Source organism: Corylus avellana, chromosome ca2, assembly GCF_901000735.1.
Source record: "Corylus avellana chromosome ca2, CavTom2PMs-1.0".
NCBI lineage: Eukaryota > Viridiplantae > Streptophyta > Magnoliopsida > Fagales > Betulaceae > Corylus > Corylus avellana.
In genome coordinates, this window is record NC_081542.1 from 2,648,035 (window position 1) to 2,672,252 (window position 24,218).

Sequence of the window (24,218 nt, forward strand, 5' to 3'; positions counted from 1 at the left end):
CGACTTTGTTGTTAAGTCATAGATGAAGCACTTATAAGTTTCATTAAAATGTCTTAGCATTATGTTTGAACATGATGTTAAGTTATTGAATATTGATAGGTGATTGACCGCCAAATTAAAAATGTTATCCTCGGGTTAATGTCAATAAAGTGGACTGTTGTGGATTTCAACTACGGAGCGTGTAATATTTTACGATCTTAAATGTGTCATACGTCTTAAGTATAACCTAAGCATATGCATATAAGTCTCTGATTACTTTCTCCTTATAAATTAATTTTCAAATATGAATTCTACTCCGAAATTTTATATAAAGTGTTTGTAACTTTTTTATGGATGAATTGCGTAAAATTATTGCATTTATTAGAAAGCTGAGTAGCATACTAGGTCATCTTAATAAGAATACAATCATCTCTATTTCAAATGAAATGATGGTATCCAATTAGTATTTTTTAGAAGAATAAAATTATCATTTTTAATTTTTTTAGACAACTTAACCTCTTTAAAATAAATTAATTAAATATTATCAATTTCAAATAAAAGAATAATTTTTTATATTGATGACGAGTCGTGCAACAGCTCAGTTTATCATTTGTTTTTAATGTATAGCCACTTTTGGCGGTATCGTACTCACTTGATGAAAAGAATAATATATTTCACGTCACAACCAAAAGAGAGAAATAATCAACCGCTAATGATGTCATTGGACCGTCAAGAGTGATGATACACGTAACAGAACAGATGCCTCCAGGCTCTAGGCTCTCTCATCATCTCAATCCTCAACTCATATTGTTATTTAAAGTCATAGCTTTGTGGCATTGTGACGTGATATGTATTTATATATTTATATATATACGGCTTCTTCAACTATATTTATAATTATTTTAACAGGATAATTAGGGCAAACCGGCCTGCTCTAATTGTAACAGGATATAATTATTGACTGTAACATCATATTTAGGTCCAAACATGTTTCCGTTTGTTTGTTTTTTTCCTTTTGTCGCTGTCATGGTTGAGTAGAGCCTACACCTTTTCTTTTTTTTTTTGGAAAAATAGAGCCTACATTTACAAATGTTCCAACCTCTATATTACGGTGCCTACTATTATTATTAATATTATTATTATTATTATTATTATTATTATTTTTTAATAATACAATCGACACTTTACTCTTCACAAAGTTTGAATATAGTGATTAAATCTTTATCTACTCTTTTCTTTGATTTATTTATTATTATTATTATTATTTTTTAAAGACAACTTTTTTATGTTTGCAGTGGCTGATAAGAAGGTTTAAGGTCCACCGAAAATTTATGAGACGACAGATTTTCAAGAAAGGCCGAATCCCATCCAAACAAACCTGCGTCTGGAAGTCAAAGGTCCGCATGTTGTCTGGACCTCTGGGCCTAGGCCTGATTGGGAATTTGCTAACCTCAATGACACTCATGAGTCATGGTGTCTACCATGAATCCCTAAAAGAAATTTGCTTTTTAAAATAAAAAAAGAAAGACAGAAATAAACGGCGACTAATTAGCTTTTTCACAGTTCGTTTGTTACCTTGATTCATCCAGGAAAAATGAAAAGATAAGAAAATTATTTATGGGACAATTTTTTTTTCTGAAAACTAGGTTGGAGCTAACGGAATTTCTTTTTATAATACACGTAATTCTCATGTGCATTTTAAATTAATATTTTTTTAACTCATTCTAGAGTTTATATTACTGTACTAATATATATATATATACACGACATTTTTTTAAGTTGGATTAGAAAAAATTTCTCTAACTTAATTTAAAGAAAAACTCTAATCCTAATAAGACGGGAAGGTCAACAAAGCTTCAAGCTAAAGCCCAAATTTGAAGCAAAGATTGAAGGTCGACTATTTTGTGGGGATCGCTGGGCTGGGCCTGATTGGCTTGTTGTCTGAACTGCAAAAGAAACCAAAAGAAGAAGAAGAAAAAAAAAACCCTTCAGGCTTCAAGAAAATGAATTAACAAAAAAAAAAAAAAAACATAAAATCCATCCACGTGGCTTCATTAATTTGCAATTAACTTCTTATTATACAAATTGGCTGATAGCTCTTGCCACAAGGGTTTAAGGTTGACAGAAACCATCAGCCTAAAAGTCATATAGCACCCCTTAAGAACAAAAGCAGAGTTTAGTATGAGTAAGTATGAACAAGGGTTAAAGACTCTTTCAATTTTTTTTCTCTTATGAGTTGGTGGTGACCACCCCCTTCCTCTACCACCACCAATCTGACATATGTTATTTATAATAATAATAAAAAAAACAAAAAAAATATATATATATATAAAAATTAAAAAGAAAAGAAAAAAGAAGAGGGGGTGCTTATTTACCATACACGTTATATTCTACCTCCTCGTGTGGTGGACACCAGCTTTAATCTCAGTCAAACAAAGCACCAAACTGCGCAGTTCGTAGCATAAAAGCGAAATTATATTATTGATCATAGCAATGATAATGGAATAAGAAAAGTAGACCCAAAAAAAAAAAAAAAAAAGTAAAAACATTTAAAAACATCATGATGTTAATATGTGTCGGGAGAGGAGAAATGCACGTGCGGTCACCGAAATCATCGAGATCCCATTCGAATTAAAAGATGCAGCGCACGTGCCTTTCAGTCAAAGGTCAAAAGCTGGCAGTGATTATTTTTACACGAGTCTATGGGCCTAAAAGATCTTTTACGAAAGGAAGAAGCCAAAGATAAGACCGATGATTAGGATACAGTTGCCAGAATCTACCTCCTCCACCCCCATTATTTACTCCCACGTAAAATTATTGTCCCTCTCACTCAATATCATAATAACAAGGACCTCAAATCTGTTACTCTCACCCTGCTTTCACCCTACTCTGTGAAAACCAATGGGACAAACCCTTGTAAAATATTTTCAAAAAATATTATTATTTTTTTAAAAAATATTTTTCCATGATTGAACCGTACAAAAATCACAAATATTTTTTATATTTTCATTCATTTATATTAAATTATAAAAATCAATTTTTATTTATAAAAATAAAATTAACCAAAAAATTTGAGTTCTAGCAGCATTCAAAATGCGATTAAAAAATGAGAATAGTTTACGATTATAAATATTTTTTCTCACACTAAACAAATCAAAAAATTAGAAAATTGTTTTTTCAAAAATTATTTTATGCCCAAAGAAACTAAACTTAAAACAAAAACCTTTTAAGGAGATAAAGACAAAATTTTATTCATAAAGACTAATAATTTTGAGAATTTTTTTAAAATTTTGTAAGGACATTAGCTCTGCAAGCTAAGCTGTAGGTAGCCCTGGTGTGAAACATATTTTCAGTATTTTAGTTTTATTTGAGCACATTAATGTTCATACTGAGGTCAACGTAGGACAGTTCGGTAGGGTGCCTACCCCCTCCTCCTATATTTTTATTTTTATTTTAATGCAATCTCACTTATATATTAAAAAAAACTGCTAATATCAATAATCCAAAATATATGTATTTCTTCTTCTTTCTGAATTTATAACAAGAAAACAAAAATCTAATTAATAAACCCCAATATGTGTTCTAACGCTTTCAAACACTTGATTGTCGCACACTTAATTTCAAGGATTGGAACCTTGACTAGCAAATAATACAGAGAGCATTATACTGATCACTTGTCTTAGACGACTCAAAGAGACATGAATTTTGTTAGAACACTGAATATCTGCAAAAACAATTAACAAAATTTAAACAAATAGCTTGTCGACTGTACCGTCGGGAGATAACCTTGATGCCTAAGTTAGTAAATTTTCTGTAATATAATGTACAAAAGAGTAGACCCCCTTATGTAGAAATAGGACGTGACAGTTGGCACTGGTTATTATCCCTTAATTCTTGGGCTTTGGCATTACCATATTGTGAAGTGATCGTGGCCAACTGATGTAGATCAAGGGACCTAAATGGAGGTTTCTGGAAGTCATGTCCGGACACGAGTCCAGCTTGTTCGGACACGCCATCGATTAAGGAGATTCTAGAACTCACGTCCGGACACTGCGGCTAGCCGTTCGAACACCTCTATATTATTTATGCACGTTTTAAGTGCTTGTCCGAACATGGGGATGTCCCATCCGGATAGGCCTCGTATAATTTCAATAAGGACTCTAATTCGTAGTTTTATTAGGTTTAGGAGTTGAGTTTTTTCTTTGTTTCCTTCAAAATTTAGAGAGTATCTGGTGTTCTAGAGAAGATTTTCTTAGATCATTAATAGAATCTAGATCTAGAAATACATATTTGTTGCTTATGTTATGATTTGCTACAAGTCACTAAGTCACGCTGCATCAGTTGGTATCAGAGCTCAAGTTACTTTCCATTAATAAGGAGGGGTGACCATCTAACAGATATAAATGAAGTGCACGTGCGCACGAAAGTAGCACATAACAAGCAACCTGCGATTCGTTTGCGGCACATGGGTGGTGGGCCGAACGGTTGTCGTCACCAACCAAGACCGCGGTATGTTGAGGCGGAAGGTAAATTTATCGCTAAGCGTTGGCAACACATGGAGGAGCAATTCGAGGCTATGAGGGATCATATCGAAGCCCTCACTACCCGATTATCCAACATGGGTGGTCACAATGGGAATAAATCCAGAAACCCTTTTGCGGAGCACCGAATGCACGGATGTCAGCACCATGCTCAAGCTCCTACAAATCGGTGGGTGAACGGGTTCAAACTCAATATACCGAAATTTTAAGAAGGTGCCTAGAGAGACAGTGGAGATTAGGAGTCAATCGGTTGTGGAGGAGGAAGATGGATTTATTTAGGAAGATTGCTTGGTAAATTGGGCATCTCCACCAATCTATGACACCTATCCGGACGTAGATGTGAGTTCTATACATCAAGTGCTCGATGAAAGCCCTAAAAGAGAAGTCTTTAATTTGGAAGTTGATTTCCTTGGAGTAGATGCTATCTTGTCAAAGACTTTTAACCAAAGTTGTGATGAGATCTATGGGGCGGATAAGACTTTTCTATCAAAGAGTGAAGGGGTCTTTGTGAGTACTTTAGGAATTCTCATGACATGTTGGAAGGACAAGGCACGAGAAAAGCATGACAAATCTTCACGGCAAGGTGAGGTGCGAGGCCTTCAACATAATCGTCGTAGTTTGCTGATAATTAGGGCCATCACGTATATTGTGGGGTGTTGCCTTATCTTAATCTTGAGGAAGGGCAAATGAAATAAACTGACAGGGCATTCGAAAGTCTGTGGAAAGAACCGGCCGAAATCGATGACGAATTCTCTCCAACCTAGGGAGAATGATGGGGAGAATGATGTAGATCAAGGGACCTAAAGGAAAGTTTTCTAGAAGTCATGTCCGGACACCCCATTGATTAAGGAGTTTTTGGAACTTGCGTCTGGACAAGGTGGCTAGCCGTCTGGACACCTCTATGTTATTTATGCATGTTTTAAGTGCCTATCCGAACATGGGTATGTCCCATCCGAACAAGCCTCGTAGAATTTCAATAAGGACTATAATTCATAGCTTTATTAGGTTTAGGAGTTGTGGGGCTGTAAATACATGCTTATAACTTTCAGAAAGGTAGATTTGGATTATTATTGAGTTTGTTTAATAAGAACTACACAGAGTTGAGTTCCATCTTTGTTTCCATCAAAACCTAGAGAGTATCTAGTGTTTTCAAGAAGATTTGCTTAGATCATTGATAGAATCTAGATCTAGAAATACATATCCGCTGCTTAATGTTGTTATTCGCTGTAGCCCATTAAAGTCACGATGCATCACCAACTTTGATAGTGGGCTTCCAAGAGTAGTGATCACTGATGATCGTGCCTCAATCGTGGTTGACTTTGGTGATGGGCCCCAAGACTATAGACGATTGCTTCCTATCTTTTAATTGGTAATGGGTCTAAAATTCTTGATAACTATGTTAAAGTAACATGGTATCAGAGTCAAAGGTCCTGGAATCGAACCTTGGCTCCGTCAATTCACGCCCATTTAAATTAAATATTTCACGTGTTGGCCTTCACATATTAAAAGGTAGTTTGAACCCACACGTGAGGGGCAGTATTAAAGTCATGATTAAGGTATTAAATTTACATCTTCCTATCAACTTAAGCTTATGAAAAAAATGGTGATTTAACAAACTAAATACTAAGAATCCCGGTGTAGTGGATCTGACCGAAATTGTACGCTATCATGCGCATCGGACTTGGTTATCAGATTGTCGTGATTCTTTGGCCCATGTAAACACGTGGCTATTGCCTTATATTGATAAAATTTCCGTGTAAAATCATTTGGCAAAAGAGTTTGGGATGAAACAATAAAATATAGACCACGTAAAATGGGGTGTCCCTATTTAAAATCATCCAAACTAATTAAAGAAGATATGGTAGCTAGGTCGTAGATGATGGCAATGAGTAGGATATGCGGGTGATGAGTTCTTCTGTAATGGATGGTATTGTTGTAGATTGCCACGTGTTGTTAAGGTGGCTCCAATATTCATAATACTTGAGAAGGAGGAATGGAGGATGCAACTTGTAAACGTTTATGAATCTGTACATAAACAGATAAACTATAGAGACGTGTACCGTAAGCATATAAACTTCTTTTATATATATATATATATATATATATATATATAGGAGTACACTGTACACATTCCCTTTGTCTGGATGCAGCACGTGTGATGTCACATGCCGTTTCAAAAGGATGCACGAGTAAGTCAGCAAAGGTGCAACTTGGTCTGCCAACTGCCAAGGATTAATTAGAATACCTTAGGGGAGAAGAACGAGATAAATAATGCTATAAATTAAGCATTTATTTCATTTTTAATTATAGAAAAAAATTAATATTTTATAATAGTAGAGTTAGATAGTAATAAAATAAAAATATAATTTTTAGCATTATTAATAAAAAAAATGAAAATATCATAGCAATTTAGATAATATAACACTTTTATTTCAGTCGACTGACGTACTGTTTATTTTCTTGATTTTTTTTTTTTTTTTTTCAATAGGAACTGATTCAATAATTGATCGATACTTATCCACGCGACAACGCTATAGAATAATAAAAGTATAATTTATAGGCCGATTAATCTAATAATATACACGAGTTGTAGGAGTGGTGCACATGAGGTTGTACTAGTAGTTTCTTCATGAGCACAAAGTCGAAGATTTTTCTCCTGTTGATCAAATCCCATATATACTCTATGCAGTACTCTAAAAGGATTAGCTCAACTTTAGAAAACAAGACAAAATCTTAAAGCAACTCTAGTCCACGTGAATTCCTTATAGGGGATAATTATTTTTATATATCTCACCAAGCTGTACAACCTACGAACAGAAATACATTGGAAAAAGTCATTTATTTATAATTTCCCTATGATTCTTGCTAACTACTGATCTTCTCATTCACACAATATGATAATTTAGTTTTAACGTTATTCCGAATATATCTTCTAAAACACGACAATTTAAATACTTTTTTTTTTTTGGTTTTGTTTTCTTAACAAAAAGAGTCGAGAGTATCCAAATATGGTAACTGTATTTTGTCTAATTTATAAATCATATAATTTTATTTTCATGCATGTCGACGGAAACTCGTTTCTCAAACAATTAAGACAATAGTGGCGTTCGGTTAAGCGTTCGCGCGCGGGCGTTAATTAAGGGAAGTCCATTAATTCGGCTGGAGCTAGAGTTGAGAAAATCCAGGTGTCCCTATCAACTAACGCAACGTGAAGCCACGTCTCATGCAAAATCATCAGCTGGCTGGAGCCTGAGCCTGGACCCCCACTGACGAGCACAAACAAAACATCAATGCAAAACCTACTTAATTTGCTTGCGTAGGGCTGCAGCTTCCGCCGTTCCCCCAACGAATCACCCAACTCTACTTGTATACATGATCTCTTCGATCAACCTTCATCTCTCTCTCTCTCTCTCTCTCTTTATATATATATATATATATATAAATTGCCTTTGCCTCCCCTTATCTATGAATTATTCTAAAAATTCCTCAAATTCCTTGGGAGGACAGAGACAGAAAGAGAGACGGCCAAATGGGGCCTAAAAGTGGTCAGATGGTCTCCATTTTCTGTTGATTAACAGGGTACCAACAAAAAGCGCCGATCCATGATGAGAAATTTTGGCCCATCCATTTCTCCTTTTTATGGAAACAACTGGTTGATAAAAACTACAGTTCCGAAGTTGTCCCTGACGCCTCTCTCTAAATTAAGTACACCTGGATGATCATTCATCAGCAACACATGCATTCAGTCAAAATCAAAATTTCACGTCTATTTTTTATTTTTTTATTTTTTTATTTATGAATTTGAGTTTTAAAATACACATATATTTTGATCAATACATATCTATTTATTAAGTACGGTCCATATCAATATATATACCTATAAAAGCTAAAATGTGTTGGAATTGTTTAGATTCATATGTAGATTACGGTCGGGGTATACAATGACAGCAATCGATCTACTCATAAATGTAGAAGTGGGAGATATTGTCGAAGGTTTAATAATTAAGGACGGGTGAGACTTGATAGACGCCATTAAACTTGGTCGAAATGACAACGACAGAATAAATGTACTTGTACTTGTAAATTTAGGGAGCAAAATCTTCTTTAGTCTATTTTGAATCAGATAATATTTAATTAATAGTTAGAATCTCTTTAAATAAATTCTGAAGCCATAAATAAGACATCTGTCCATTAATAAATAAAAAATAATAATTAAAGAGTAGTTGGCCACCCCAGTTGGGGCTGGGGGTGGCCATGGCTCTTGGGGGTGGCCGAGCTAAATCTAAACAGAAAAAAAAAATTCATTTGGCCCTTGAGGGTGGTCTCAGATCTTTAAAAAAAAAGAAAAAAAAAAATCGTTTGGCCCTTGCCAGCCACCCCAAGTGCCATGGCATGGTCCGGCTACCCGTGGCCAGCCATTGGGGTGGCTTAAGAGCCACCCCCAGCTAAAATGGGGTGGTCTGGCCACCCCCTATGGCCAAGATGGGGTGGTCAGCCACCCCTTATTTTTTTATTAATTTATTTTTATTTTTTTAAATCTGATATATATATATATATATTATTTTATTTTTTGTAGTGGGACAAATGTCTTATTGTGGTTGTGGGATTTCTAAGAATAAATTTTAGCAATAAACTAGATATTCTCTAGTCCATTCCTATTTCCAAAATTAGAGTCTATGTGACTGTCCCGATATTATATTAAATTATTATATATTTCAAAAACTTAAATCAACAAAAAATATATATTACATTTAATTATTTATATAACATTTTAGCAATCATCAACTTTTTTTTTTTTTCCTAATAGAATGAAGATAATAATGTTACAGGGAAAGTTCTTTTTCACTTTTGATTAAAATGGAAGATAGAGAATAAGAGATTCTGTGAGAATATAATTTTCAAGTTCTAAATACATGCAAGATGGGAAGCTATCCATTTAGGTAAAGTATGTATACGAAAATTAGCACATCTATAAACTTTCAACGCAATCATCGACTTATATATATTTATTACTGAGACTGAAACATGCATGTTCCGCTTAATCTTCAAATGTATTACCATGACCAAAAGAATAATAAAAGAAATATATATTAATAGGCATTGTTAATACAGTAATCACACGTCCATCGAATGCCTGACAAAGGAAATTTGCAAAAGAAACAAAGAGTAATCAAGGAGACTTGTTCGGAGTGCCGACAGAACAACCCCCAATACTTAAGTTAATAAAGAAAAATGCAGAAAATAAGACTAGAAAATTGATAGATCGGGCATACTTAAAGAAATTACCTCCTGAATAGTCCTCCCTATTTATATACTATATATCGTTCTTGCCTCTTTTTGGTAAATTACGAGCTCGATCCCACCCATTTTTTAATTGACAACATGAGACCTTTTGTTTAAAATATCAAGAGGTTATGCACCGTGGTCTTGAAGGCCCTTTGGCACCGTTTGGCAACAGCCCCTCACTATTTATCAAAAAATTTAACTTTGAACATTCTAATTAATTTTTACATCAAATTAATCACCTTTTATTGTTATTCAAATAAAATAAAATAATTAATTAAAAAAAATCACTTTTCATACTAAACATTTTTATATTTTTCTCACGTCAACCCATTTTTAATACAATTTCTGTCCTCTAAACAGTAATTAGGAATGCTAAACGGACATGCATGCATTAAGATAGCATTGGATACTTCTGAAATTAATCAAACATGCTGCATAGGTTTTGCCCATCTAGATGTGGTAGCACATATATATATATATATATATACATGTTTGGGTGCCTTGAAAGCGGGGGGTCCTTGATAGTCACCGAAGAAAGAAGCCTGATGATCGGGGTTACTGTTGCCCATTTTCCCGGTTACTGGTCTCGCACTCCTCCTCTCATTGGCAATGGGAGCAAAACTTTTCTTGGCTTTTTTCAGGAGCAACAAAATTAAAAAAATGGTTTTAACACAGAGAAATATACATGATTACCGGGAATTTCTCTGTTGCTTTGACTTAAAACGAAGGATAATCAGTATTTCCTGTGTGTATTAGCCTTTCCTCTCTTTTTTTATTCTTTACAATTTAACTTTTCTGTCCCCCCCTCTGTGCACTTTATTCTTTTTAATTCAAAGGGGGGTGGGTAACATCTCACACTTTGTTAATTTTCTCTGCCACCGAAGTTAAAGTCATCAAAAGAAACTGCAACGTGCCCAAAAAAACACAAAAAGGTAAAAGGAAATTATGAATAAAATGCTTCCTTTTTTTTTTTTTTTTATGGCAGAAATTAATTAAGTTTCAATTATTTCTCAGATTAATCTTAAGAAAATCATCCTGAAATGAATATAAATGGATTATCATGTTAATCCATTCTATGATGAGCCTAGCATTTCTTTTGCCATTTCAATCTGATATTCATATAACACTTTTTTTTTTTTCTTTATCTTCCTTTCTTGCCTCTTCTGCGTCTAAATTGAGATCTTGGCCAGCTGGGCTTCTCTTTCAGTGTCTTTTAAATCCTTGTTTTGGAAAGGATGGGTGCATGCATGTGGCTTAATTAGGCCATGACTTTGGTCTTGTGCAGTCAAATTAATCATAAAAGAAGGTTGGTTACTCCCTAACTAAATAAATCATTAGGGTTCACCAGAAAAATAAATGCAGCTCTCACTAAATTTTCACTGGTTATTTATTTGATTAGACCTTTTTAACTCCACATCATGAAACAAAAAAAATATCATGTTTATTCATCATTTTTTAAATATTTCTAGATTAAAATCTTATTTGGGTTATCGATTCTGAAAATAGATTTTTTTTTTATTTTTTTTGGAATTTGTTTGTGGTAAACTTTTTAATTTTTTTATATTATTATTCTATTTTTAAAGAGTAATGCTATGGTTTTTTATGATTTTTTTTTGAATCCTACGTGTATATTATTTTTTTTAAAATGTAACAACGTACCAATAGAATTAGACGAACACCAAAAAAAAAAAAAAACACTAAGATATTTTAAAATATAATTTATAGCATTACTCTATTTTAAAATAGTTTATTTTTTATTTTATTAAAAATGCGAAATCTTTATTAGAGAAACTAAAAATATTATATGTGCTCCCTCCCCTGCATCCTTAATTAATTTTTTTTGTTTTGGATTTTGTTCCTGTTTGTGCATGCCATTAAAAAAAAAAAAGAAAAAAAAAAAGTGTCAGATTTTCAAAAACCCAAAACATAAATTTGATTACGGATCAACCAGAGACCGACATCAACCCACCAGTAGTTCGAAAGCAGGAAAGCTGCATGTAGGACAAGTGTTTAGAAATCTCATAAAATAAGAGCAAGGGCAAAAAGGTCAAAGATGCCCAACTAGCACCCCCCCCCTCCTAAACAAAGTCTCTAATTTCCGCTAGCCCGGATCTTCCGCGACCTTGTTTCAGACAAATTTTCTTTCCCGCAGAGCCAAAAGTCACTTCTCTCAGTTTTTTTTTTTATGTATTACTGTTCTTATATTTATATTTATATATATCTCTCTCCCTCTTAGTCTCTCTTTCAGTTTCTCTCTCTCTCTCTCTCTCACAGCATCAAGTAGAGCCCAGGTTCTCTTTAAAACTATTTCGCTCTCCTAGATTCTTTCTCTGTGCAAAGTGAGTGTTGTTTCAGTTTTTGACGCAACTTTGAACTCTGGCGAATGGGTTTTGGTTTGTGTTTGCATGCATTGTGTCGCTAGGAGCTTTTTTATTTTCACTGCAACCTAGTCATTTTACCTTGGACTTTTTTGGGGTTATCAATCTTGTCGAATGGGTTTGGAGTGACTCAGCTTCGTGATTATCGTACGTACTATACTTCGGCTTGGAGTGTGTTTTGGAGCTTGATGAGCAAGTTTTTTGTAACGGCTGGGGTAATTTCGGTTTCGTGGTTAAAGTTGGTTTTATTTTGTTTGTTTGTTTCCTAGGAAAGATTTGTTTTATATGTGAAAATGTTTTGTGTTTGGTTGTTGTTTTTGTTCAGATTTAAGAGGAAGGGAAAAAGAAAGCAAAAGGTTTGTAAAGCAGAAGCAAAATAATGGCTCCAGCGAGTAATTGGTTATCTTTCTCGCTGTCTCCGATGGAAATGCTGAGGTCCTCCGAGTCTCAGTACATCACCTATGAGAGCTCCTCCACTGCCTCTCCTCACTACTTGATCGATAACTTCTATGCAAACGGTAATTAACCAACTTTTTTTTTGTCCTCTCAGTATAACACCCTTTTGGTCCTGTTTGGCTGCTGAGAAACTGTGGGAGAAAGAAGGAAATGTTTTGGTGTTTTTTTCAATTGTTCTTGTGAAAAACTACTTGTTATGAGTTTTGATAGTTTTGTTCATACTGATCTGCAACTAACCGACTAAAAAATCTCACAGTGTCAGCTTAACGCCAGCCAAACTTTTCTGTTTGGTTGCTGAGAGATTTGAGAGAAACAGTGGGTAATACTAATACCGTTTCGAATCATTGTTTTGTGTTCTTTCCTTTTTTCCCGGTTTTCAAAAATTTGAAGGTTCTCACTTCTACAGTTCCTGACATAACTGAACTTTCGAATATGATTACATTTAGGATACTATTCTTTCAGTTCTCTGTAGCGATTAACACAAGTACGAAAGAAAAAAAAAAATCTATGACCCATTTTTCCTATTCCTTTATTTTTTTTCTCAGCAACCAAACGGGTATGGCTGAGTAGACTCAGAGTTCGTGATTCTGAGTTTTCCTTTTACATTTTTCGTGTAGGCTGGACAAATCCCAAGTCCCAAGTGTTCTGCACCGAAGGAGAAGAAAACCAAGCCAAAACAAGCTTAGCAGACTCGTCTATTCTCACCAGCTTCATTGACCCACACAGCCAAAACCATCCGGTTCCAAAGCTAGAAGACTTTCTGGGCGACTCGTCGTCGATGGTCCGGTACTCCGACAGCCAAACGGAGACTCAGGACTCGTCGCTGACCCAAATCTACGACCAGGGCTCAGCCTACTTCAACGAGCAACAAGATCTCAAAGCACTCGCCGGGTTCCAAGCTTTTTCTACGAACTCGGGCTCGGAAGTGGATGACTCGGCGTCAGTCCCTAGGACTCAGCTCGCTTGTGGGGAGTTTGCGGGTCAGTCGATTGAGTCAGCTGGGAGCGAGTTGGGGTTCTCAAACTGTGCCAAGGGGGCTCTGTCTCTTGGGGTCACTCAGAGCTCTGAGAAGGCCGCCATTGTCACGGCTGAGCCTGATAGCACTAAGAAGATAGCTGATACTTTTGGTCAGCGAACTTCAATCTACAGAGGGGTCACCAGGTATTTTTATTATTGGATTTTGTATTTTTTGGGTATTGATTTTGTGGGGTTTGGGAGAAATGTTAAAAGCCACCGATTCTTATTGGGTTTTGATTATTTTTGATGGAGATGTTGTGTACCCCCTCATAGCGAGCAGAAAGCCACAAAACACTCCTTGAGTACTAAAATATGTACAGTAATTTGAATTAAAATACCAAATAGGAAAATCTGGTTAAACCCCATTTGCCATTCCTGAAGATTCTTTGAATTGTCTAATTTTTTTTTTTTTTGAATAGAAAAATAAGGTACCTAATTTGACTTGTAAAATTTTCTGACTTTTGTTTTTTGTGCATTGATGCAGACACAGGTGGACGGGTAGATATGAAGCGCATCTATGGGACAACAGCTGTAGAAGGGAGGGTCAGGCTAGAAAGGGACGTCAAGGTCCTCTCCTCCCCTCTCTCTCTGTCTCTCTCTGTCTCTCTCTTATTCATATATATATATATATATATATATATATATATATATCTGTGAGAAATTTGCACTGGTATTAATTACTACTGGTTGAGGAGGACGTGAAGCTCCAGTTACACATCTTTCCAACCTGTCTAATATATGATTGACTGATGGTATACATGCACAGATTGTACTACACTGTTCTGAAATTTCTCTTTTCTTTCTTTCTTTCTTTCAATTGATTTGATCGGATGTGCCGCCATTTTTCTCATTTGGTTCTTCATTTGGCTTCGGGTTTCTTTCACTTCTGCGAGGTTGCTGATGCGACCTCCACCCCATCCCCCACCTTCCTCCTGCACAGGACGTGTTGCAGACTTCAATAATGTGTCTGATATCTTCCCAGTTGGCTTTTTAACTTTTGCTTTTGCTTTCATCCTCCACACCTAGCCTGGCTTTGACCACCGCACCCATTTCAAATTTGAACTTAAAATAAAAAAGTGCCCACTGTCGTCGCCGAAATTGATTGAAAGTGGGTCTTTAATGCGCAGGGTTAAAGATTCATTCTCTAAAGGTTGCTAATTCTTTGCTTTGATCAAGTTTGGTTTGTAGGCCCAACTAGTTTTGTTTGGATAAAGCAGGTACATTTTTGGCAATCATGAAACAAAATAAAAAAAGTTTGGGTACTACAACTTTTACCACTAAATCCCTCTATTCATAATTCATAAAATGATTCAGAGAGTTTGGTCGAGAAGCCCTTATAACTAATTAAATTGACGAGACAGATTTATATCTTGTGAAGGAGAGATAATGGCAATCAACTGCAATGGAAAAAGGAATTGAACTCCAGACATATGCTATTGCATGCAAATCACGTTGTTCTTTTTTATTAGTTGTTTGTCTAGTAAAATAATCATCAGGCAGAACATTTTGACCATTTTATTAGCTGATGTTGACATTCTATACATTTTGCATGTAACTTTGGATCTTGCATGTGCGGCTGCTGGCTCATCTTTGATTTTGGTCCACAGTATACTTGGGTAAGATTTTCCATTTTACTTTTTCTGCATTGGCTTTTGAAACTCTATATATTTAATCTAATTCTGGATTAATGAATTCCATAGTGTTAATTTGTTAATTATTACTTATAATTATCTGATGCAAACGATCAGGTGGATATGACAAGGAAGAAAAGGCAGCTAGAGCTTATGATTTGGCAGCACTAAAATACTGGGGTTCCTCTGCAACCACCAACTTCCCTGTAAGATACTCACGTCTAGAACTCAGTTGTTTGCAAACAAACACTCCAAGCACAAAATATTCATTAAAATAAAAAAATTATTTTCATATTTATTTCACGAAACACTTTTTCAAACCACAAACAAAAAAAAGTCTTTCAAAACACATTAACAAATGGTCCATTCGCTTCTCGTTTTTAGGTCTCGAATTATGCCAAAGAAGTGGAAGAGATGAAACATGTGAGCAAGCAAGAATTCATTGCATCTCTAAGAAGGTAAGCATACTAGCACCTGTTACTAATTTTGTCCGTTTAACCTCTTCTTTGGTTAATGGTATAGTTGCTTAATATTTTTCTTCATTTTTTTTTAACCCTCTTTCTTATAGGAAAAGTAGCGGTTTTTCAAGGGGAGCCTCTATATACAGGGGTGTAACAAGGTCTGGACATATATATGCTTTTCTCCTGTGCTTTCCTGCATGTGTTTATTCAATGTGTGCTAACGAGTTTCGTGTATTATTTTGATCTTCCAGGCATCATCAGCAGGGTCGTTGGCAGGCGAGGATAGGCCGAGTTGCCGGAAACAAAGACTTGTATCTTGGAACTTTTGGTAAATATATAAGTTTAATTAACTTCAGCTACTTTGTGCCACAAATAGAAGTGATCATCTTGCTTGTTTAAAAACCGACCTATCTAGTCTTAGTGAATTGAATTTGATCAATCCTTTGGAGGCCGCTTTTGATTACTGAGATTTTGTTTTTTGTTCAATGGTGACAGCCACTGAAGAGGAAGCTGCAGAGGCATATGATATTGCAGCCATAAAGTTTAGGGGTGCAAATGCTGTGACAAATTTTGAGATGAACAGGTATGATGTGGAAGCAATTGGCAAGAGTTCTCTACCCATAGGTGGGGCAGCCAAGCGGTTGAAGCTCGAATCGGAGCAAAAACCATCTCTAAGCCACACTCATCATCAGCAACCCCAGTGCAGCAGCGGCAGCAACAGTATCAATTTTGCTGCCATTCAGCCACTCCCTCCAATTTCTTCCATTCCTTGTGGAATCCCAATTGATGCCGCAACGGCATTCTATCATCACCAATTGTTGCAGCACTTTCAACCTAACAACATCATCGGAGGCAGCGCTTCTGAGTCCCCGGGGTCGTCGACTACCGCAACTCCAGTTAATCATATATTTCCGGCAGCAGCAGCTGAGTTTTTCTTGTGGCCTCACCATCACCAGCCCTATTGACATGTGACCTTAATAGTTTTCCCTTCACCTCTCTGATAGATGGTGACAATGCAGCTAACATTACCAGAAGCTCTGACCCCTCACAGTTTCTCTCTGATTCGCCTATTTAACATGGGGCGAGGAGGTTTTTTTTTGTCTGAAGGCTAAAGTTCTAGTTACTGTAGGAAGCTGGATTTTGTAAGTAAACTTATGGCCCTCAATGGTTTACAGTGCTGAGATGGAATACTTTTGGAACAGGGCATCAGTACTAGTTGCAAAAATTTTCTAAGTATTTTCCTTTCTTGTATTATTATGATAATGCCTTTTCATATTCTAATTCATTTTTGCGTTTGTTCGGTTGTTCCTCTTGAATGGTCGTTGGTCAGAGTAGAATCTTATGCTGCTTGAACTCACTAGATCGTACCTGACGTCTTTGTTTTGTCGCTTTTCTTCTTTTTCCCCCCCAATCTCTGCACTATTTTGGAAGTTGCCATCAATATGATCACCATCAGGGAGGACTTTTCAGAAATTCCCTCTATATATATATATATATATATATATATATAAATTCTCTTTAAAAGAGAAGTGGACTTTATCTTTATGGGGTGACATGCTTGAGCTGGTTGGCCTGTACTAGATCTGCTGTCGTTTTATCCGACTACATGCTTCTGAGCTTAGAGACCTCTAATGGCTGTCATGGAGGTAGCTGTGTGTATCTTTATAGCTAGCGAGCCAAAAAGAGAAAAGCTTGAGAAGTCTCCATCCTCCAATGGCTTTCTATGGACATCACTTCAACTACAGGGCTATGAGATGATGGAGTCCTTTGTGTTCTTCTAACTTGGCCCATTTTCAATCACCCCCTTGCTCTTTCATTTGCTTTATTTGTGCATGTTTTTGGGCCCATTTTAGTATTTTACTAAGGAATTTTTTTTTTTTTTTCTTTTTCTTTTTCCTCACATATTCACCAAGGAGAGGAAAATGAGGAGTTTGCGTAATTTTCAAACCGATTTAACTATTTCTTAAAAATTTTAGGTCGGAATTGAGCCATACCCGATTCCCGAAAACATTTTGGAACAAAGTTTTCTCATACAAGGAAAATATATTTTGGACACATCACCTTAGTATATTAGGTTACAACAAAACTTTGTCTAAGATTTTAAGCTAATTTAGATTTTTTTATTTTTTTTGTCTGTAGCGTAATGCTAACTATCATACTGTTGAAATGACATACAAATGAAAATTAGCCCTTAAGTATTATTTCTTTACGAGGGCATATATGAATGCTGATTTTTAATTTTATATCATCAAATTGTAAGGCACCAGAGAATTTAAAAGATTGTAATTGTAAAAATACTTGGAATTGAATCCTTTTTTTTTTTTTTTTTCTTTTTTCTTTCTGTTTTTGGTTAAGCAAAATGCAAACCTTTGTTGCTGATAGGGTTTATAGTTTTACAAAAAAAGCCAAAATGCCTCATAATTGACTATTTATGTCTTGGTTAAATTATGATTATGAATTCTGATAGAAAATAATCACTGATGATTTAATTTTAAAATAATAACTAAGATAAAAAAAAATCATACACGGTAGAATACTCTTAGCACAAATACACGTGGTTCCTATACACCAAAAAAAAAAAAAAAAGGAGTAAAAGTAGCGTTTCTCACAAGAGCTTAGCCTTTGGATTATTATTTACTTTTCAGCAAATGAATGACAAGGTCGACTCGAACCAAGCCCAAAGTTCATGGGCCCAAGCGATCCAATCCCTGACGGGCCGCGACGGACCCAGGCTCGACCCTCAAGGCCCCTTCAAAAGCCTCCTTAGCCGCCTCTCTCATCCCCTTACGCTCGTAACACTCTCCCAGCAAACAAAACGCCGTAGCTTTGGTACTTCCTCCCAGCCTCACCGCCTCCACCAGGTCCTCCAAGGCCGAGTCAACCCTTCGCCTCCGATTCGTCGCCAGCTTCAACTCGGCCCTCTTAACCAGCGCGTCCCCACGCTCACTCTCCGCGAGCGACCTCACTCGCGGAGACGACAGTGCTAGGTCCAGCGATCTCCGCGCGGAGCTCTTGTGCCCCATGAGGTCCAGAGCTAGAGCTTTGAGGACGAGTGGTCCCGGATCCTTGGGAGAGAGAGAGAGGGCCTTTTGGGCTTCGAACAGAGCGGACTTTGCGTGGGCCAGGGACTGGGCCGGGTGGGCCCCTCGGGCCTGAGCCAGGAGAGTGGACCCGTGGGCGAAGTGGCGGTTGGATTGGAGAGTCGCTCGGTGCCTGGTTCGGAGCTTGCTCAGGGCTTCTCTGGGGAACTTGCGGATCGCGATGAACATTGCTAGGGTTAGGGTTAGGAGCGCCAATTGGAGCACAATCTCTGGTGCCATTCTCTCTCAAGTTCTTTCTCTTTCTAGAATTTGACGGATGGCAGGATTTGATTCTGAATGGTTTGGAAACCAGCATGGACTTTGGATGTTTTTTTTTTTTGTAAACCGATCTGGACCTTTCATTTCGAGGACGACAACGTTATCATGGCGGTTGGTCCAACGCCCAAAACTGTAAACTTTGGAAGATTAAGTTAAATACTAGGTTAAAACTGCTTCCAACTAACATGGATTTTTATTATGATTAATAAATTATAAAAAATAAAATAAAAGAATTATGTGCTCTAAGAATAAATGTCAATTTAATAAAAGGATTGAAGAAATTATTTTTTAAAGAAAAACTTTTTGTTAGCTAGCTTTTATGTTCTACTATATGGTGTTTTCTTGGCATTCCAATTGGTATACACTTTGTCATACTATGGCATATTAAATTCCAATTCCATATCATATACCAAGAAGGAGATGCTCAAACCCAACTCATACTTTGGGCCGCTTTTTTGGGTATTCGTTTTTCAAACCCAACTCATATATTTTTCTTGAGCTTTCTTAAATGAATTCGGCCCATCTGGCCTTTTACCGTGATTTTTGAGTGTTCTTATACGGGAAACAAAAACAAGAACAAATCCGTTATAGTTTGCTTCCAATCAAGGCACTGGATTTCCAACTTTGCAAATTGCAATACAAACAGTACCCTATACACAAATTGTCTTTTGTTGGTTGTGCAGAGGTTTTCCATTAGATTGGCGATTTTAAATACGCCGCTCTTCACTACTATGCTCTATAAGTTAAGGACAGACAAGTGACAAGAAAGCTACATCATGTTGAGAGATCAGCTGAGGAAATACACTAGCTGGTGAAACTTCCGGCTTCACCCACATATAAAACTGCAGGGCCATACCAATTTACAACATTCACACAGACAAGTAAGCAATAATTAAGGGAACACTCTAGGGCAGATGTTGAGGATTATTCCATCACAAGTTGCCTGTGACGATTGAGGTCATTGAGATAGTTCGAGCAAGTATAGTCTTCCAGGTCACAAGCATTGAAAAGGAGAGATCTCGATGCCGTCGACAACGACTTTTGATTCTGTTCGAGCGGTCCGCCCTCCGCCTTTAGTAACTGCACAACCTGAATGAATGCACCAATTTGCATCAGTAATCAGTAATCATATATATATATATGATTATAGCATCATACCCGGTTCATTTGTGGACGCATGCCGGGTAAATGGTGGATGCACACTGAAGCCGTGTACATGGCACGTCTCATCTCACCAGGATCGTAAGCATGTTCTAGTCGAGGATCTGCTAGTTCCTTAACACTACTCGTGTCCAGTAATGGTTTTGCCTATGCATAGCCAAGAAGAAAGAAAGAAGATTATTTCTCATCATCTGCAAATATGTTCGTCAATATTATAACATCAGCAAAAGCATAATACCCAGATGACAAGGCTTTGTCGGCTTGAATCAACAGCACGGCGACCAGTTATGAGCTCCAGCAACAAAACCCCAAAGGCAAATACATCGGTTTTCTCATCAACAATTCCATGCATGAAATATTCAGGAGCCAAATACCTGAAGATCCATAAAAAGATTCGTAAGCCCAGATGATCACTTTTAACCCTTTTGAAGTAATTGAAATGAGAAATGATGCAATATTGTTAACCCGAATGTGCCCTCTATAGGGAAGACAACGTGGTGAGCCCATTTTTCCGGCAGCCACTTTGCGAGTCCAAAATCAGAAATCTGCATGTTAAAGATGAGGTCTGAAAATTCTACTTGTTTCCATTTGAATGCAGAAACTGTGAGCAACAAAAATAAATACCTGAGCATCGTAATCTTGGGTGAGTAATATATTAGAGGCTTTGATGTCTCTGTGAATGATACGCCTGTGGCACTTGTGATGGAGATATTGCAATCCTTCCGCTACCCCTGCAGCCACCTTAAACCTTATCTTCCACTCCAGACACTCAGATGAACCTGAAATGATGATGTTGATGTTGATGTCTCTTCATCAGCCAAAAATAAATCCATGATCATTGGTTAACGTACATTTCATTGTTCTTAGTGGGTTCAATTGGGAAATTTCCATCAGTTCAAAATGAACAACACATAACAAAAGAATCAAGAATCAAACAGAGATTGAGACAGCACCAAATAGCAGAGAAGAAAGGCTCCCATGCGGGGAGAATTGAAGGACAAGGTGCAGACCACCATCAATACCAAAACCAAGCAATCGAGCAGCATTGGGGTGGTTTATGTGTGCAATAATCCCAAGCTCTGACAAGAAATCGCTAATTCTATCCTCATCTTTCTTCTCCTTTTTTGTTATCCTTTTTACTGCTACAACTTGACCATCGGACAAGCATCCTTTGTACACCTCTGCATGCCCGCCTTTCCCAATCAAGTTCTCTATCAAAATTTTGTTACAAAAATTAGAATCATATTCCAAAATACTAACCAATAAATAAATATTGACAATTTAACTAGAATTTAATACGTTGCTGATAAACTCAGTATTATTCAATCGACTTCTAGGTCTACTTCTGTCGTCCAGTACCATTGATTATAACTAGTCATTAGCCAGAAAACTGTTGCAAACAATGACCAAAATCTGACAAAAAGCTCGTCAACATCGATTATTTAAAGCTACAGCAGGCAACTGCATAAAGTTGACCCCTTCAAAAGTTCAAAAAGAAGAAAAAACCCACAACAAAAGGGTTTACCAAACACCACCTTAATATTTAGTTTCCAAATTCAATAAATATTGGGGAAAAATCTTTGGAAAAAATGAGTGGCTAAAACAAGAGAAAACTTCTTTGGGATAGCAAACAAGATCTTTGCAGAGATGCTTAACTATCAGCAACTTTAACTCTCCAAACCTACTCCAACTTGCTGCCAAAGGTAGTCAACTAGAGCAGGGACCCACCGGCAACCTAAAACACCGGCACGCCTAGGTTTTTCCTAGGTTAGGTACACAGGTCAAGCAGCCAGGTCCCACAATCCGTTTCCTGTTTTCCCATCCAATCAAAATTTGGTCAAAAAGTCGCCTCCCAAAGAAAAGTTTTAGGCGTCTGGTAGCAAATTTTCAGTCAACACTAGTTAGTTGATAGATTCCGCCGGAGTAGTGAACATTCATACACTCAAGCCACAAGCTTTTGACTATAATTACTCTACATTTCCTTCTCCTTAGCCTTAGGAGAGGAGTATCATTATATAAGGTTTCTAAGTAGTGCCCAAAATAAATACAATGGTTTACTTCTTATTTGAAGAAGTAAAAACATCACCCTTTACATTATGTGCCTATTAAATATGTTAAGAAAAGGGTTGCACAATCTACTTGCTTAGATTAGTCTAAAATGCAGGACACATTTGTTCGGAACAAATAATCCTAATCCTATAACCTATAACCTCATCTCTTAGGTTGTCCAAATTTTCCAACCTAATAACATCTCATTTTATAAATAAGACAAAGTTAGTCTGTGTACTACGGACCGGCTGCCGCGTGATTCGGTTGGTGAAAGTTTAAGTAGCTTTTGGCTACAAATATGCTAAAACAAGGATTAAATTTTTCTTTTTTATTAGTCTATAAGCATCAGAAAATGCAGTTTTAGATTTAAAAATTGAATCCACTCTACCTTCTTATTTAAAATTGTTAGCTTGTCGTAATATCAAAACAAATAAACAATTTCTAATTCGATCCAAACTTGACTATAGGATTCTGATTATGTTAAGAAACTTCAAAGTACATGACACGTCTTGCCAATAGTATTATATATTTAATTGAAATGGACATAAATTGTAAAATTAAAGTTTAAACTTCAGATATTACTTTCAACTCAGAATTTTGAACAATCCATAATCAAACTCTCTAGAATACTTTGAAAAACACAAAATAGGAAAAGAAAGAAAATGTATATTCATACCAGGACTGAAATTATCAGTAGCAGCCGAGAGCTCGGCATAGTCAAAGTTCCTCCACGACGGCTTGGGCATCGAAACCCCTTCGTAATCAATTCCTTCCTCGGCGCACCGAATCCGAGCCAACTTCCATTTCAGGTTCTTCTTCGAAACGTCGTAGCTCGAACCCAGCGACGGGATGGTCGAGAATCTCCTCCTCGATTTCTTCTTCAAGGCCTCGATCACTGACTTCCAGTGCGACCCACTATGGCTCTCTCGGAGTTGAGGAGTCACCGTCGGTTTTTGCGGCGGAGAGACACACGACGAGCTGAAGCTGCTGCTCCCGCTGTGGTCCGAGTCCGGTGTGCCCAGAACAGGGATTTCCAGAACGCCTCTTGGGGACGTGTCGTCGTCGTCTGAAAGTTCCAACTTTTTTATAGCAACATTTGGTTCTTGTTCTGGCTCTGGCTCGGGCTCTGGCTCTTGCTCTGTTTCTATTTCTGGGTTTTCCTCTGTTTCGCCTCTGTTTATCTCTGCGTATGCCATAACACGAAAGAGCAGCTTCAGCAATGGAAAACCCAGACTCTTCGTTTGGTTCCCGAGAAAACAAAGGGAACGAAAACTAAACGTTGCTCTTCAACAACCCCAATAGTTATATTAAACACCCTTTCAGTTTCAGAGACTTTTGCTTCCCCACGTTCAAACATAACTAAAATTGGAATTAATACATATATTTTACCTTCAACAGACATGGTTAAGGCGTCCTGGATCTTCTCAGATTTCCCGAAACTCTTAACTCCCAACCTCGTTAAGACCCAGACCACCTATAATCCTGGAAGAAATAACCTCATAAGAAAAAAAAAAACAAAAACAAAAAATCAAAGACTGAAACAAACAAAAATGAACAACCTTCATTACATTCGGGGAGTCCAGAGAGAGGAACAATATGGAGAGAAAGAGAGAGAAGATCGTTAAAAATGGTATATCTTTGGGAGGTGGTTATTCTCGGAGGTTTAGAGCAAGCGAAAACCAGTTCGAGGGTGCTTGGAATATATGCTATATTTATACACCTTTCCCCGTATTTAGATGTACGCTTGCTTCCCACAGTTATTTTTTTATTTTTCTTTTAAATATTGTTTCTCGTGATGCAATCCTGACCGTTGGTATTTACGTTCGTGATTTTTGCCGCGACTAACGGCTAAAAGCGTTGTCATTAAGCGCGGGAGGAGTGGGGAGGAGGGGTGGGGAAT

The 24,218-nt window shown here is 36.8% G+C and overlaps 3 protein-coding genes across 4 annotated transcripts; 1 reads left to right on the forward strand and 2 right to left on the reverse strand.

Moving 5' to 3' along the window:
- The first annotated feature begins 11,910 nt into the window (after positions 1-11,910).
- On the forward strand, positions 11,911-17,057 carry LOC132171254 (AP2-like ethylene-responsive transcription factor AIL6). Its single transcript, XM_059582524.1, has 10 exons — positions 11,911-12,399; positions 12,510-12,702; positions 13,258-13,801; positions 14,142-14,224; positions 15,265-15,273; positions 15,406-15,494; positions 15,673-15,746; positions 15,857-15,907; positions 16,001-16,077; positions 16,245-17,057. The coding sequence occupies exons 2-10, from the start codon at positions 12,564-12,566 to the stop codon at positions 16,712-16,714; spliced, it is 1,536 nt and encodes a 511-aa protein (XP_059438507.1). The 5' UTR covers positions 11,911-12,399; positions 12,510-12,563; the 3' UTR covers positions 16,715-17,057.
- A 1,251-nt stretch (positions 17,058-18,308) lies between these two features.
- On the reverse strand, positions 18,309-19,239 carry LOC132172290 (uncharacterized). Its single transcript, XM_059583763.1, has one exon. It carries the CDS (start codon positions 19,067-19,069, stop codon positions 18,434-18,436), a length of 636 nt encoding a protein of 211 aa, XP_059439746.1. The 5' UTR covers positions 19,070-19,239; the 3' UTR covers positions 18,309-18,433.
- A 484-nt stretch (positions 19,240-19,723) lies between these two features.
- On the reverse strand, positions 19,724-24,010 carry LOC132170542 (receptor-like cytosolic serine/threonine-protein kinase RBK1). Of its 2 annotated transcripts, none has more exons than XM_059581553.1 (9): positions 23,878-24,010; positions 23,708-23,792; positions 22,995-23,501; positions 21,223-21,480; positions 20,894-21,048; positions 20,735-20,814; positions 20,508-20,643; positions 20,267-20,416; positions 19,724-20,197 (listed from the first exon to the last, which is right to left on the reverse strand). In XM_059581553.1, the coding sequence occupies exons 1-9, from the start codon at positions 23,881-23,883 to the stop codon at positions 20,033-20,035; spliced, it is 1,542 nt and encodes a 513-aa protein (XP_059437536.1). In that variant the 5' UTR covers positions 23,884-24,010; the 3' UTR covers positions 19,724-20,032. The 2 variants fall into 2 exon arrangements, with proteins under 2 accessions (XP_059437536.1, XP_059437537.1); XM_059581554.1 differs by having other exon boundaries at positions 23,708-23,800.
- Between the last annotated feature and the right edge of the window lie 208 nt (positions 24,011-24,218).

Coding starts and splice junctions, on each gene's coding strand:
- LOC132172290 (XM_059583763.1), bottom strand. CDS start 19,069: ATGGCACCAGAGATTGTGCTCCAATTGGCGCTCCTAACCCTAACCCTA.
- LOC132170542 (XM_059581553.1), bottom strand. Junction 21,049..21,222: donor CCTTTCTTCTCTGCTATTTG/GTGCTGTCTCAA, acceptor TCATCATTTCAG/GTTCATCTGAGTGTCTGGAG. Junction 20,198..20,266: donor TGCGTCCACAAATGAACCGG/GTATGATGCTAT, acceptor GCATTCATTCAG/GTTGTGCAGTTACTAAAGGC.
- LOC132171254 (XM_059582524.1), top strand. CDS start 12,564: ATGGCTCCAGCGAGTAATTGGTTATCTTTCTCGCTGTCTCCGATGGAA. Junction 12,703..13,257: donor CGATAACTTCTATGCAAACG/GTAATTAACCAA, acceptor TTTTTCGTGTAG/GCTGGACAAATCCCAAGTCC. Junction 15,908..16,000: donor ATATACAGGGGTGTAACAAG/GTCTGGACATAT, acceptor TTGATCTTCCAG/GCATCATCAGCAGGGTCGTT.